We start from the raw sequence: 13,823 nt of genomic DNA, 5'->3' as shown, positions 1-13,823 counted from the left end.
AGAATACATCTTGTATTCATTTCTTATTTTTCTTTAGTATTTGTGTATTTCCTTATTAATAATATTCCTGGTCAAATGGTAAAATAGTTTCTGAGTTTTCTTTTACTGATTGCTGAATTATCCTGTTTTAACAATTTCATGGTGCCACCAGAAGTGAATAAGAATGCCTCCTTAGAGATTTTGATTGGAATTGCATTAAACTTAAAATAAATTTGAAAATATGTGACAACACTTTCTGTCTTCAGACTTTACCTCAAGAAACAGTGTGTCTCTCTAGGCATATATATCACTTAGTAAAATTTTATTATATATATCCTGCACAGTTCCTTAGTAGGTATAAAACATAAAGATTTCTTCATGTTAATTCTTCACATTTCCTAAATAAAATTATTTTTAGGCTTTAACTGTTTTTTTTTTTTTTAATGTAGCTGTCAAGAATGGATTACTTTCACATTACATCATGCATGCTTGGTCATGTCTTACTTTTTTACATTACAATTTCTGACTGTTGTTTTTCAAGAAGCTTTTGACTTTTGTATATTCATTGTATATTTGAATATTGAGTTTTCAATTTAATTGCTATTAATTTTAGAGACACTGATGCGAGGACCAGAGAGTTTATCAGTCTCCCCAAATCATAAGGTTGGTCTAATGTTGGAATTGGTATCAAGCCTAATTTTCTATAAATTCCAAAGATAATGCTTTTTATAACACCCCATATCACTTCCCAAATATATCTGTAGAAATTCAATTCGCCAAACAAGGGAGATTATATATAGCATTAAACGCTTTGTACAGGTCAGTGTTCTATTCAATGCTCAGCCCCCAATTTTAAGAGTGACATGGACTGGTAAAGAATCTGCCTGCAATGCTGGGGAATTGGGTTTGATCCCTAGTTTGGGAAGATCCCCTGGAGAAAGGAAAGGCTCTCCCACTCCAGTGTTCTGGCCTGGAGAATTCCATGGACTATACAGACCATGGGGTCGCAAAGAGTTGGACAGGACTGAGCAACATTCGCTTTCACTTTCTAGAATGAGCCTGTGATATGAGGAATGATTGAAATCAAGAAAGTGAAGGTATACAGCTTCAGCGACTAGAGTCAAGATGATTGGGAAGAAGTTAAAGGAAACTGGATTCTGGCACATATGTCAGAACACAGCACAGAGAGTTTTTCTTAAATGGAATAGGGTATTTTGAGAGATATTAATCTGCCTGATTTTGGAAGTGCTCAAGGAGAAGCTGGATGAGCATGTCTTGAGCATGTTGTAATGGGGATGGGAATGTGGACCAAGAAATCCCTAAGTTTTCCCTGGTCCTGTGATTATTTCTGAATTTACTTTGAAAAACCCTAATTCTTATGTTAGCCATGGGATTTGGATGTAGTTATCATTAGTACTTATGTGGTGAATTAAAAAGCACAAAATTTCCAAACCTCATTTCATTTAGTAATCTTATTCTTGTTTCCCAGCTTTACAACAAATTCTGACAGATCTCAAATAGAATCCAGTTAAAGTTCTACTCATTTATTCATTTGTCTATCTTTTCCTGTTTGTTCTAATGAATAGTGACAAAATAAAATAAGAATACACAACAAACACAAAATAAGCCCCTGAATAATCAAAGGATGTGACCATGTCTTCAATAAAAAATCTGTTAGCTGGGCAGGCAATCATTAGGTTTCTCCCCCCTTTTCAGCCTGATGATCTTTATTCACTCACTGATTCATTCATGATGGTTTTTTGTGCTTCAGCTAGTGTTGAGGGGCTATGAGAGATGCAACAGTGTCTTTGCCTTAAGAAATCCTGGTTGGAAGGGAAGAGACTACGTTACGACAGTGGGGTGGGGAGAAAGTAACAGAGGCTTAGAATATGAGGTACTCTGAAAAGTGGTTCTTCTCAACACTGTTAAAGTGATAACAAATGCTTCTGAAATGGCATTACATTCTTTCCTTTCCCACTTCTAATAGCTTGGGAACGAGGATAAGAGACTGTAGGATTGGGTTAAAAAATGTGATTAAATGAAGAAAGTTTGAGTTAGAAAATGTGATTGAGTGGAGAAAGTTTTGGTTAGAAAATGTGATTGAATGAAGAACCTCCAAAGATTCTTCTCTTTGCTCCATTTCAAACTTTTATTAAGAGTGAAAAACAGAGGGAGTTCTGAACAAGGTTGAAGATTGTGGTTTTGATGTTTTTTAGAATTTATTGTGATGTTATGAGCAGAGGCTCTGCTATTTTCCACTATTTAACTAATTGCTTAACTTTCCTGAAGCTTAGGTTTTTCACCTATAAAATGGAGATGGTAACATCTACTTTTGAAAATATTCATAGGACTGTTTGGACAAATGAGATAATGAATATGAATATTTTATCTTTATTTTTTAAGCCTAAATGGTATACAAGAATAGGTGCTATTATTGTTATTTTATCTTTTTAAAATTTAAGTATAGTTAATTAACAATGCTGTGTTAGTTTCAAGTATACAGCAAAGTGATTCAATTATATACATATATATGTTATACATATAAAGTTATATATATATACATATCCATGTATATGTATATGTATTCTTTTTCATATTCTTTTCCATTATAGGTTGTTACAAGGTATGGAGTATAGTTCCCTGTGCTATACAGTAAGTCTTTGTTGTTTATCTATTTTATATATAGTAGTATTTATATATTAATCCCCAAAGTTATTTTTTCCATTTTTAAAAAAAATTGAAGTATAGTTGATTTGCAAAGTTGTGTTAATTTCTGCTGTACAGCAAAGAGATTCAGTTATACATACATGCATACATTTTAAAAATATTCTTTTCTATCATGGTTTATCTCAGGATATTGAATGCAGTACTCTGTGTTATGCAGTAAGACCTGGTTGCTTATCCACTCTATATGTAATAGTTTTCATCTACTAACCCCGAACTCTCAAAACTATATAATCAAAAAGATAAAAAAATAAAGATACATGCACCCCATGTTCATTGTTGTTTAGTCAATGTCATTCTGACTCTCTTTTGTGACCCATGGACTGTAGCCTACCAGGCACTTCTGTCCATGAGATTTCCCAGGCAAGAATATTGGGGTGGGTTGCCATTTCCTTCTCCAGGGGATCTTCCTGACCTAGGAATTGAACCAGTGTCTCCTGCATTGGCAGGTGGGTTAGTTACCACTGAGCCACCAGAGAAGGCCATGTTCAGAGCAGCGCTATTCACAATAGCTAAGACACGGAAGCAACCTAAGTGTCCATTGACAGATGAATGGATAAAGAAATGTGGTATATACAGATACTTAGCTGTAAAAAGGAATGAAATAATGCCATTTGCAGCAACATGGATATACCTAGAGATTATCACACAAAGTGAAGTAAGTCAGGAAGAGAAAGACAATACCATATGGTACCACTCATTTGCAGAATCTAAAATATGACACAAATGAAAACAGAAATAGGCTCACAATATAGAAAACAGACTTGTGGCTGCCAAGAGGGGTTGGGTAGAGAAGAGATGGACTCGGAGTTTGGTGTTATTATTATTTTTAATTGCAGAATTCTTGTACTTGAGATGTCTTTATATCTAGATTTGGTAGGAGAGATTGATTTTGAGTAGCTGTTATGTCTCCTTTTAACATATTGTATCACTCCATGTCAATTATTGATGCAGTTACACATTGAAAACTTCATGCTTAAGACAGAAGCTAGAGGTTCAGAAAATTACCTGGCTCTATGTCTAAAATGGTTTGAGTGAATTTCACTCAGTCCCTGGGGTTTTACATAAAAAACTGTAAGTATGGATCTCATTCAAATTATTCCTATGGCGTCTTAGGAAAGTTGACATATCACAGGGTTCCTGGTGAGGAAACTTCTTGGGTTTCCCAGAATAACACCACTGCCATTTAAATAAGTTCAATAAATTAAAATATTCTTATCTTATTTTTATGACCAACCTAGATAGTATATTCAAAAGCAGAGACATTACTTTGCTGACTAAAGTCCGTCTAGTCAAGGCTGTGATTTTTCCAGTAGTCATGTATGGATGTGAGAGTTGGATTGTGAAGAAGGCTGAGCGCCGAAGAATTGATGCTTTTGAACTGTGGTGTTGGAGAAGACACTTGAGAGTCCCTTGGACTGCAAGGGGATACAACCAGTCCATTCTGAAGGAGATTAGCCCTGGGATTTCTTTGGAAGGAATGATGCTAAAGCTGAAGCTCCAGTATTTTGGCCACCTCATGCAAAGAGTTGACTCATTGGAAAAGACCCTGATGCTGGGAGGGATTGAGGGCAGGAGGAGAAGGGGACGACAGAGGATGAGATGGCTGGACGGCATCACAGACTCAATGGACATGAGTGTGAGTGAACTCTGGGAGCTGGTGATGGACAGGGAGGCCTGGCGTGCTGCGATTCATGGGGTCATAAAGAGTGGGACACGACTGAGCGACTGAACTGAACTGAGGTAGTTTGTCTGTAGATAAGGAAGTGGAAACTCCGCTTTGGTTCTAGCCTGAACTACACTGTATTGTTTAGACTCTTGTTAGATTTAGTCACCTAGTTTTAATCACAGTTTTTTAAAGAAGCAAATGTTGAGGAAGTTCGTGGGGATCCTTGTCAGTAGAGGGCTTGGCGGAGTAGCATTATCACTCCACAGCACACTGGAAAAACCATCTCTGATTATCAAAAAGTAGTTTCCTTTACAAGGCATCAAAATTATTATACCTCATCACACAGTCTCCTTTGTGGGTGGGCTATTGTGTTTGGCAAAGAGATGTGGCATAGCACTTTTGTTTTAAGAAACCTTTCCCTCTCTGGAAGAAACATGTAATCTTAGCATAGCACTGTGGAAAATTGTGCAGAGGCTTTATACTGGATATACTGGCACGGGACGGCTTTGCTTAGGAGATTCCTACATCTCCACGTACCATCTTTATGTGAATATCTCGGGACGGTCATGACAAATTGGGAGTTCTTTCCATAGCTGTCTTAACCATGAGGTGCAGTGAAACAATGGTTCACTACGCTTCTTTTAGTCACTATTACTTTAAGGTGTCCTTAGAATTCTAAACAACACAATGATCCAAATACATGCTAAGGTCTAACTTCTGTTGAGATCCAGGCTGATTTGCACTAGTTTTCAGGCTCTCATTTGTACAGAAGGAATGGATAGGAGAGAGATGTCCAGGGCAGGCCTGGGCTTCTTGGACATGTGACCTGGGAAGTCAGACATGGCGGCACCACTCTCAGAGGGGCCTAGAGCTTCATGCAAATGCTCTTAAACTTCTGCTGTTACCACCTTGAAATTCTGAATACTTTTTGAACAGGGTCCCCACATGTTCATTTTGTATTAGGCTTCACAAATTAGGTGGAAGATCCTGCTTTGAGGTCATTAACTGTCATATTAACTGTTAGAAAATATCAGATATTGGGAAAAAGGTGAACGCGATGAGGTGGAGTGTCCAGTGAGAGGAAGCCTGTGCTAAAGAAATAACTAGAGGGACTTCCCTGGTGGTCCAGTGGTTAAGAATCTGCCTGCCAATGCAGGGGGCACAGGCTTGATCCCTGACCTGGAAGGATCCCGCATGCCAAGGAGTGATTAAGCCCGTGTGCCACAACCACTGAGCCTAAGCTCTAGAGTCAAGAGCCTAAACACTAAGCCCATGTGCTGCAACTAGAGAAAGTCCGAAGGTAGCAACAATGCCCAGCATAGCCAAAAACAGAATTAATGAATTAAAAAAGAGAAGTAACTAGGATCTCTGTGTATTTATCTTACTGTTTTAATAGTGGTCTTTGTATTGACTCCTGGAGAAGGAAATGGCAACCCACTCCAGTACTCTTGCCTAGAAAATCCCATAGACAGAGGAGCCTGGTGTCCATGGGGTTGCAAAGAGTCAGACACAACTTAGCGACTTCACTTTCACTTGTATTGACTAGATTTCTGTTTTATACAAAGAACTTTCTGCCTCCTACATTCCTATGTTTACAAGTCTAGAAAAAATTCCTTGGGAGTGGAACAAAATAGGGAGTGGATCTGGGGAAATGTAGAGCTCTTGATTATTTTGTGTCATGAGCAGCTTTGGCTGGCAAATCTGGCTCTGTTGCTCAAATTCCAGTGTCAGGACTTTATATGGCTCATTACCAAATGGAGTCAGTCCTAGGCAGGTGCTTGTTCTTGTGATTACTGCCATTGTCTAACTTTTGACAAGCTCACCTCCTTCATCCATGTTCAAATGTCACCCTCTCCTTGAGGCCCTTCCTGACCATTTTACTACAAATTGCAACCCATCCCATCCTACTTCTTACACTCCTGAAAGTGAAAGTGCAAATCGCTCATTTGTGTCCAACTCTTTGCGACCCCATGGGCTATACACTTCATGGAATTCTCCAGGCCAGAATACTGGAGTGGGTAGCCTTTCCCTTCTACAGGGTATCTTGGTGACCCAGGAATAGAACCGGGGTCTCCTGCACTGCAGGCAGATTCTTCACCAACTCAGCTATCAGGGAAGCCCCTCTGACACTCCTAATTCCTCTTATTTCACTTCTTTTCATTTAAAAGTGGGAGACTTAAATAAATGTTGTCGAGGGTTTCCCAGGTGGCTCAGTGGTAAAGAATCTTGCCTGCCAATGCAAGAGCCACAAGAGATGTGGGTTTGATAAATGGGTTGGGAAGATCCCCTGGAAGAGGAAATATTCATGCTGAGATAATCCTGCAGATAGAGGAGTCTGGCAGGCTCCAGTTCATGGGGTTGCAAAGAGTCAGACATGGCTAAGAGACTGAGTACATATATTGTTGAAGTGAAAAATGAATGAGGTTTGGCACCTAGTATAACCTTTAATTGAAAAAAGGAATGAGAGAATGAGTGGATAATGTGTATTTCTAACAGCTAAAAGTTAAACCTGGATGAAAGTAAAATTGTCAGTAATGAAAGTAAATGAAAGTAAAAATGAAAGTGAATGAAAGTAAAAATGTTATTCTTACCCATTTTCTCCTTAGCTGGGTTTGTCCTCTATATATTGATTCTAGTTTTCAGAATTTTTTTGAGCTCACTAACTGTCACCCCCACCCCAGCCCAAAAGTACTACTTTTGAGATCAGCCCTGGGATTTCTTTGGAAGGAACGATGCTAAAGCTGAAACTCCAGTACTTTGGCCACCTCATGCGAAGAGTTGACTCATTGGAAAAGACTCTGATGCTGGGAGGGATTGGGGCAGGAGGAGAAGGGGACGACAGAGGATGAGATGGCTGGATGGCATCACTGACTCAATGGACGTGAGTCTGAGTGAACTCCGGGAGATGGTGATGGACAGGGAGGCCTGGCATGCTGTGATTCATGGGGTCGCAAAGAGTCGGACACGACTGAGCGACTGAACTGAACTGAACTGAACTGATGATCTCCTGCAGTTTAAGATCCATGAATTCTCCAGTCTGAGTATCCCCTGTTATTTAGTAACAATATTTTCCTAATGCCACCATGGGAATGGAAATAAGAAAATGTGTTGCTTGGGAAGGAGAGTATGAAAAGTATGTAGGATATTACTGATTATCAGAAGATATTTCTGTTTTTGTGGGAAATTCCACTTGGGCCATTTCATCATTCTTTGATGTGTACCATGTCTACTTCCAGAGAGGGACTCTGTAGACATAACTCAGTCCTTCAGGTCATTCTTTCAGAGAACATTGGAGACATTGGTAGCCTCAGTTCTGATAATATTTAAAGTGCATTTCTATTTGCTAGCCTACTTTAATAGTTCTCCTTTTGTATAAAAATCAGCTATTTGTTAAAATACTGTGTACTAACTTAAGCCTCAAGAGACTTTTTAATCAATATTATATTTACTTAGCTTGAAATATTCTGTTTTCCACTTATAATTGAAAACTTAAACTCTTTGGCTAAGAGATACTAAGAAATTAATTAACTTATTAATTTAGTAAGTTAAGAGTTGGCACAGATGTACCTCATTTTATTGTGCTTCACTTTTATTTCGCTAGATATATAGTATTTATTTCCATAGATACTGCTTTTTTTAAAATAGTTTGACAGTTTGTGACAACTCTGCGCAGAGTAAGTCTATTGGCACCATTTTTTTAAAAACAGCATTTGATCACTTTTACATTTTGGTAATTCTTGCCATATTTCAATGGCAACCCACTCCAGTATTCTTGCCTGGAAAATTCTATGGATGGAGGAGCCTGGTAGGCTATAGTCCATGGGATCGCGAAGAGTCAGAGACAACTAAGCAAATTCACTTGTTGCCATATTTCAAACTTTTTCATTATTATATTTGTTATGTTGATGTATGATCAGTGATCTTTGTTCTTGTTTTTTTTTCCCTTTGTGAGCAGTCTTTTTTTTTTTTTTTATTGAGGTATAGTGACTTGAGGGCTGCCCTGGTGGCTCAGTGGTGAAGAATTCTTCCTGATAATGCAGGAGACACAGGAGATGCCTGTGTCTGGGAAGATATCCTGGAGAAGGAAATGGCAGCCCACTCCAATGTTCTTGCCTGGGAAATCCCATGGACAGAGAAGCCTGGTGGGCTAGGTCAATGGGTCACAAAAGAGTTGGATACGAATTAATGACTAAGCAACAACAACATAGTTAGCCTACAATATTATATTAGTTTCAGGTGTACAACCTAGCAATTCAATATTTTTATAGATTGTACTCCATGCAGAGGTATATAAAATATTGACTATGTTCCTTGTGCTGTACATTATGTCCTTATAACATTTATTTTATAATTAATAGTTTGTACCTTTAATCCCCTTTACTTACTTTGCCCCTGAGTGAGTGAAGTCGCTCAGTCGTGTCCGACTCTTTGCGACCCCATGGACTGTAGCCTACCAGGCTCCTCCCTCCATGGGATTCTCCAGGCAAGGATACTGGAGTGGGTTGCCCCTACCCCACTCCTTTCCCTATTCTGGTAACCACTAGTTTTCCCTCTGTATCTGTGAATCTGCTTCTGCTATGTTATAATTGTTCATTTGCTTTATTTTTTTAGGTTTCACATACAAGTGAGAACATATACTGTTTGTCTTTGTAATCAGTGATCTTTGATGCTACTACTGCAAAAAGATTACAACTCTCAGAAGACTCAGATGATGGTTAGCATTTTTTAGCAGTAAAGTATTTCTTAAATTGTGGACTTCCCAGCTGGTGCTTAGCGGTAAAGATCCTGCCTCCCAATGCAGGAAGCTTAAGAGATGTGGCTTCGATCCCTGGGTCAGGAAGATCTCCTAGAGGAGGGGACGGCAATCCACTCCAGTATTCTTGCCTGGAGAATCCCATGGACAGAGGAGCCTGGAGTTCATAGGGTAGAAGAGAGTAGGACATGATGGAAGAAACTTAGCACTCAGGCATGTGTGTTATTTTGTAGACATAGTAATATTGCATTATATTACATAGTTGAAACATAAATTTTGTCTGCACTGAGAACTGAAAAATTCATGTGACTCACTTTATTGTGATATTTGCTTTATCAAAGTGATCTAGGACCAAATCTGCAGTATCTCTGAGGTATGTCTGTACCTGGATAATGTAACAAAGGAGAAACATGAGAGTAAGTATAGAAAATAGAATCCATACTTGGTATACCCAAATGGGGTGTATGTTCAGTTGCTCAGTTGTGTTGGATTATTTGTGATCCCCCCAGATTTCAGCCCTCCAGGCTCCTCTGTCCATGAAATTTTCCAGAAAAAATACTGGACTGGGTTGCTCTTTCCTTCTCCAACCAAATGAAGTACCCTATTTAAACAATTGTTTCTGTGTACTTTCATAATTTTTTCTTTTATTCCCTTTAAGTATTTGAGAAGCCTTCTGAGTAATCTAAAATGCAACTTACTGGTATGAGAAGCAAAGGCACCATCACAGAAATTTAGTTTTCAATTTTGAGAGTCTAATGTCACATTCCATCTACTTGCTGTGTTTAATCTGTTTCTTTTCAAAAGAGGGAGAAGACTGACACTTGGTTTTACTAAGTTTTAGGCATATACATTTATTTTTTAAATTTCTTGCAGTAGAAATAATGACTTTTTGGACCCTCAAAATCATGTGGAATAAATAATACAGTGAAGATTATTTTATTTCTCAGCTAGGAATTAGAGGAATAAATTTTAGTATGAAAATCAAATAGATCTTAGAATGTTGAAAGTTTTGTTTTCTAATAAAGTGAAGTCTCTGAATCACTGTGTTTGGTTACATTGGACAACTGTCTTTTGATTTTGTTCTTAAAGTATAAAATTTTGTTCTGAAAATATAAAACATATTTCAGTGTAGGGAAATAGAATGCAAACAGTTAAAATGAGATTATTGTCTCTGAGTTTTGGTCTAGGTCTGAGAGTCTGAAGATTTTAAGTGCTTCTAAAAGCGAGACAATCCCTGAAAACTCTCTGGACACTGTGTGTTTTCATTTCTCTAGGGGGAAGGGGAATAGTTGAGGTGGCTTCCTGGGTAAGGCAAGGGTGGAGAGAGCTGGCATTTCCCAGGGCGTCCGGGAGGGAGATGAGTGGATGTATTGTTTCCATGGACACACTAATGCTCCATTTTTTCATCTTCAGTGGTGACCTATGTGACTGGACTTGGTCCAGTGAGGTATAGACTAGGACAAATTTGTCCCCATAAACTTTTCTCCATTTTTTCTCTACAATTTTATATATATATAATATAATTATTTTGCAATTTTACTTCCTAGATATGCTTATTCTTTCTAATGGGATGTAGTTAAGCTAATGAAATAATCCAAGAACTAGTTGTTATTATTATTATTTTTTAATCATCATAAAAGTACACACCAGCATATTCAGGAACGTATTTACTCTCTGGTCTGCTTGTAAGATATTTAAAGCATTATGACTTTGTCCTAGTTTTATTTGAAGTTGGAACCCTCAGTAAAAATGCCTAGTTTTCCTGAGCGTGGTCTTACCCTTAGAACATGCGCTGCTTCAGTACGAGTTATAAAGTGCAGCACGTGTAATAAGGGCTGAAGTAAGGGTAGGCTGCGATTCAAAAAGGAAAATGTGGAAGAAGGAGCTACGAGTGGATTTCATCGGATATATGATTTAATTTTGTTAATTAGGAGACAGAAGGGTCAGGAAAAGCAGAGCTTGTGCCCACACAACTCACACAGCCTGATAAAGTAACCTTTAGACAACAGCTGTAATGTAAAAGGCCCACGCCAAAAACAACAGAGCAGGGCCCAGTTCCTGTCCCTTAAAGCAAGACAGCTGAAACAGTGGCTGAGTTTAACAACTAAAAGAACAAAGCAAAACAAACAATAATCCAAACCAAGGTTTTCTGAAGAAAGGAAAATGTACTAATTAGGAGTTGGACATTTCGAGAGCACTGCCTTATGGAAAAGTGCCAACTTTATCTGTGGACTTTTGGTTCCTAAACCATTGGCTGAGAAAATATTTCAAGTTACTGAATGCTTTCTGGGGGGAACTGAAACTTTGTATCTGTTTAATAAAAATTCTAAATTGGGCTTAGCATAATAATAATTTATGCTGTGCGAATTTGAAGAGCAAAGAATAATATCTTTCTATTCACTCTAGTTTTGTATCAGTTTTCTTTTCACAAGACAGTAAAGAGTTATTTTTATAAATAGTAATGTCCAACGTATATTTAAATTAATAAACCCACATCTGTGATATTATGCATCAGTTTTTAAACAGTACTCTTGACAGCTAATTTCAGTGTCAGAAAATGCTGAAAAAATGGAATGTTGATTTCTAAAGTGTTTTTTCTTTTAAAAAAATTATATGTTAAGTTGTAGCCAATGATAAATGATTGTGCCAGAGATTTCCAGGTGACTGCCAAATAGAGGACTTTGTAAAATTGAAAAAAAGCTGGATCACTTAAGGAAAGTAATTCATTTCATACTTTGACTCTTTCCCAGAACAAACATAAAAAATGCACTATTCTCCTTCCTGGTATTAACAAAATATTTTCCAAATCCATTGCATTGCATGCATTACATTCCTTTATCAGGATCTTATTCAGTTTGTGACCCTGCTGGAAACTGATATCTTAGAATTAATCTGATATGTGCTTTTACCTACTTTTCTCTTGTTTAATCCTTAGCTAAAGTACAACGACATTCATTTTAATTCTGAAGGCTTTATGGAACACACTACCACAACTACAAATAAAACGCTTCGAGTTGTTTTCTTAATTTCTTTTTTCTTCTCCTTTTAAAAGATTTTCACTTTCTGGTGAGTTAATTGTTTTAAAAAGTTTCCAAGTTGAAGATCAGTTTCTTGATCTAGTATTTGTCAAATATAAATGTAAGGAAAATCTAAGTTTTTCAGGTACATGATAGTGTAACCAAACAGCCTTTAAAGCTTCTGACTGCTATTTAAAACATAGGTACAGTTTTTGTGAAAAAATCAGGAACATTTGCTCTCTACTTAGGTTCAGAAGCCCAAGAGTTACAGAGGGTCACCAAGGTTAAGACAGCGGCAGAGACTTGCCCATGAAAGGTGACAGTTCTGTTTTTTCACTAACGGGGCTCAGCAGCAGGGGCAGCAAGCAACGTGTCTGTCGTCCCTGTAAGCAAGCACCTCCATGAGTTATAACTAGGCAGACTTACTGTGATGGCCTGGAGTCTCTCCTTCACCAGCTCAGCTTCTTCCATTCTAGAAGTCAGCGACAGGCTGCCAGTGAGGGAAGTCCAAAGCTACCATAAAGCAGGAGCCTCCTTGGGGAGAGGAGGGGAGGTGACAGAAGAGAAGCCAGGAGAGACCCACTCCTGCACCGGTGGAGAAAAGCAGAAATCCCCTACTCGGCAGGAGCGTCTCTGAGCAGATGCACAGATCAGCCCAGACAGACACATGTAATGAGGGTGTGCCGGGGAGGCAGACGCTGAGGCTGCTGGCACAGGCTGACTGACAAGTTTGAACGGCAGCGGCACAAGCCCTTTTCCTTCAGAAGCTGCCAGCTCTTTGTTGCAATGTGTGCAGTGAGCAAGGCACATTTTCTTATTAACTGTTCCTTACCCAATTCATTCTTCTCTAGGAGTAGCACCAGGAGCCCACGCTGTGTGTTTCACCAGCCTCTGCTCTAGCCACACACAACCAGACCTCTGTGTGTGTTTGTACAAAGTTGTTGACCCCTACTCTCTCTCTACCAGACAGAGCCTTACCTTGACTGGGCCAAGTCACTTGCTTGCTTTTCTTCCTTTGATTGCTTTCAGATAATAATACAAAATTCTGGAGCAACTTTAGAATTTAATCTAGTGGTAAATTTACATCAGGCTGTCCTCACCTCTTCCTTCTCCTCCTACTCCAGCAGTTTGTTTCAAAGTTTGGAACCTTTAGGTCATGGAGAAATTAAAGACAGTGACGCGACTCTGTTAAGAACTTGGTCCATCAGCTGTGTTCAGTGTGGTTTAAATGTCAAGACCACTCTCTGTTATTTCTGTCTTGAACTTCTATGGGATGCATTTCTTTCTTGCACCTTGTTCAGCAATGACACTCAGGAAGGTAGCCATTTTGACCTCACCAGTTACGCAGGAGAAAGGAGTGTGGAGACTTTGAAAGTGTGATGAGACATTCTGTAACTCATGTAGTCTGACACCATGTGAGAGTTCCCTGGCCCTTTGGAAAATAGAAGTCAAGCCCAGTGAAACTCTTAGCTCAAAGCAATCTTGGAAGCTTTATGATTGACTTTGTCTGTTTTCTTTCCCCTACCCTTTCTTTAATTAAATTTTGATGCAATAAATCCTAATTACCATCTACCTCATTGTTATATGTGTAGATGCTATCAAGCACTTTCATATTAACATTCAGCTAAAGAAGTTAAAAGGACAACCCAAACATTGAACAAATGGTTTACTTTCCTTTGCC

At 38.5% G+C, this 13,823-nt stretch overlaps 1 protein-coding gene across 1 annotated transcript in view; it reads right to left on the bottom strand.

Moving 5' to 3' along the window:
- Positions 1 to 13,477, bottom strand: part of PALMD (palmdelphin) — a 59,198-nt gene extending 45,721 nt beyond the window's left edge. Inside the window, exon 1 of the mRNA XM_069598505.1 lies at positions 12,569 to 13,477. Coding sequence (XP_069454606.1) covers positions 12,569 to 12,613 — 45 coding nt within the window. The 5' untranslated portion in view covers positions 12,614 to 13,477. The remainder of the gene's footprint in view (positions 1 to 12,568) is intronic.
- Positions 13,478 to 13,823: the final 346 nt, after the last annotated feature.

Source organism: Ovis canadensis, chromosome 1, assembly GCF_042477335.2.
Source record: "Ovis canadensis isolate MfBH-ARS-UI-01 breed Bighorn chromosome 1, ARS-UI_OviCan_v2, whole genome shotgun sequence".
Lineage (NCBI taxonomy): Eukaryota > Metazoa > Chordata > Mammalia > Artiodactyla > Bovidae > Ovis > Ovis canadensis.
This window is presented reverse-complemented; position numbering and strand designations above follow the sequence as displayed.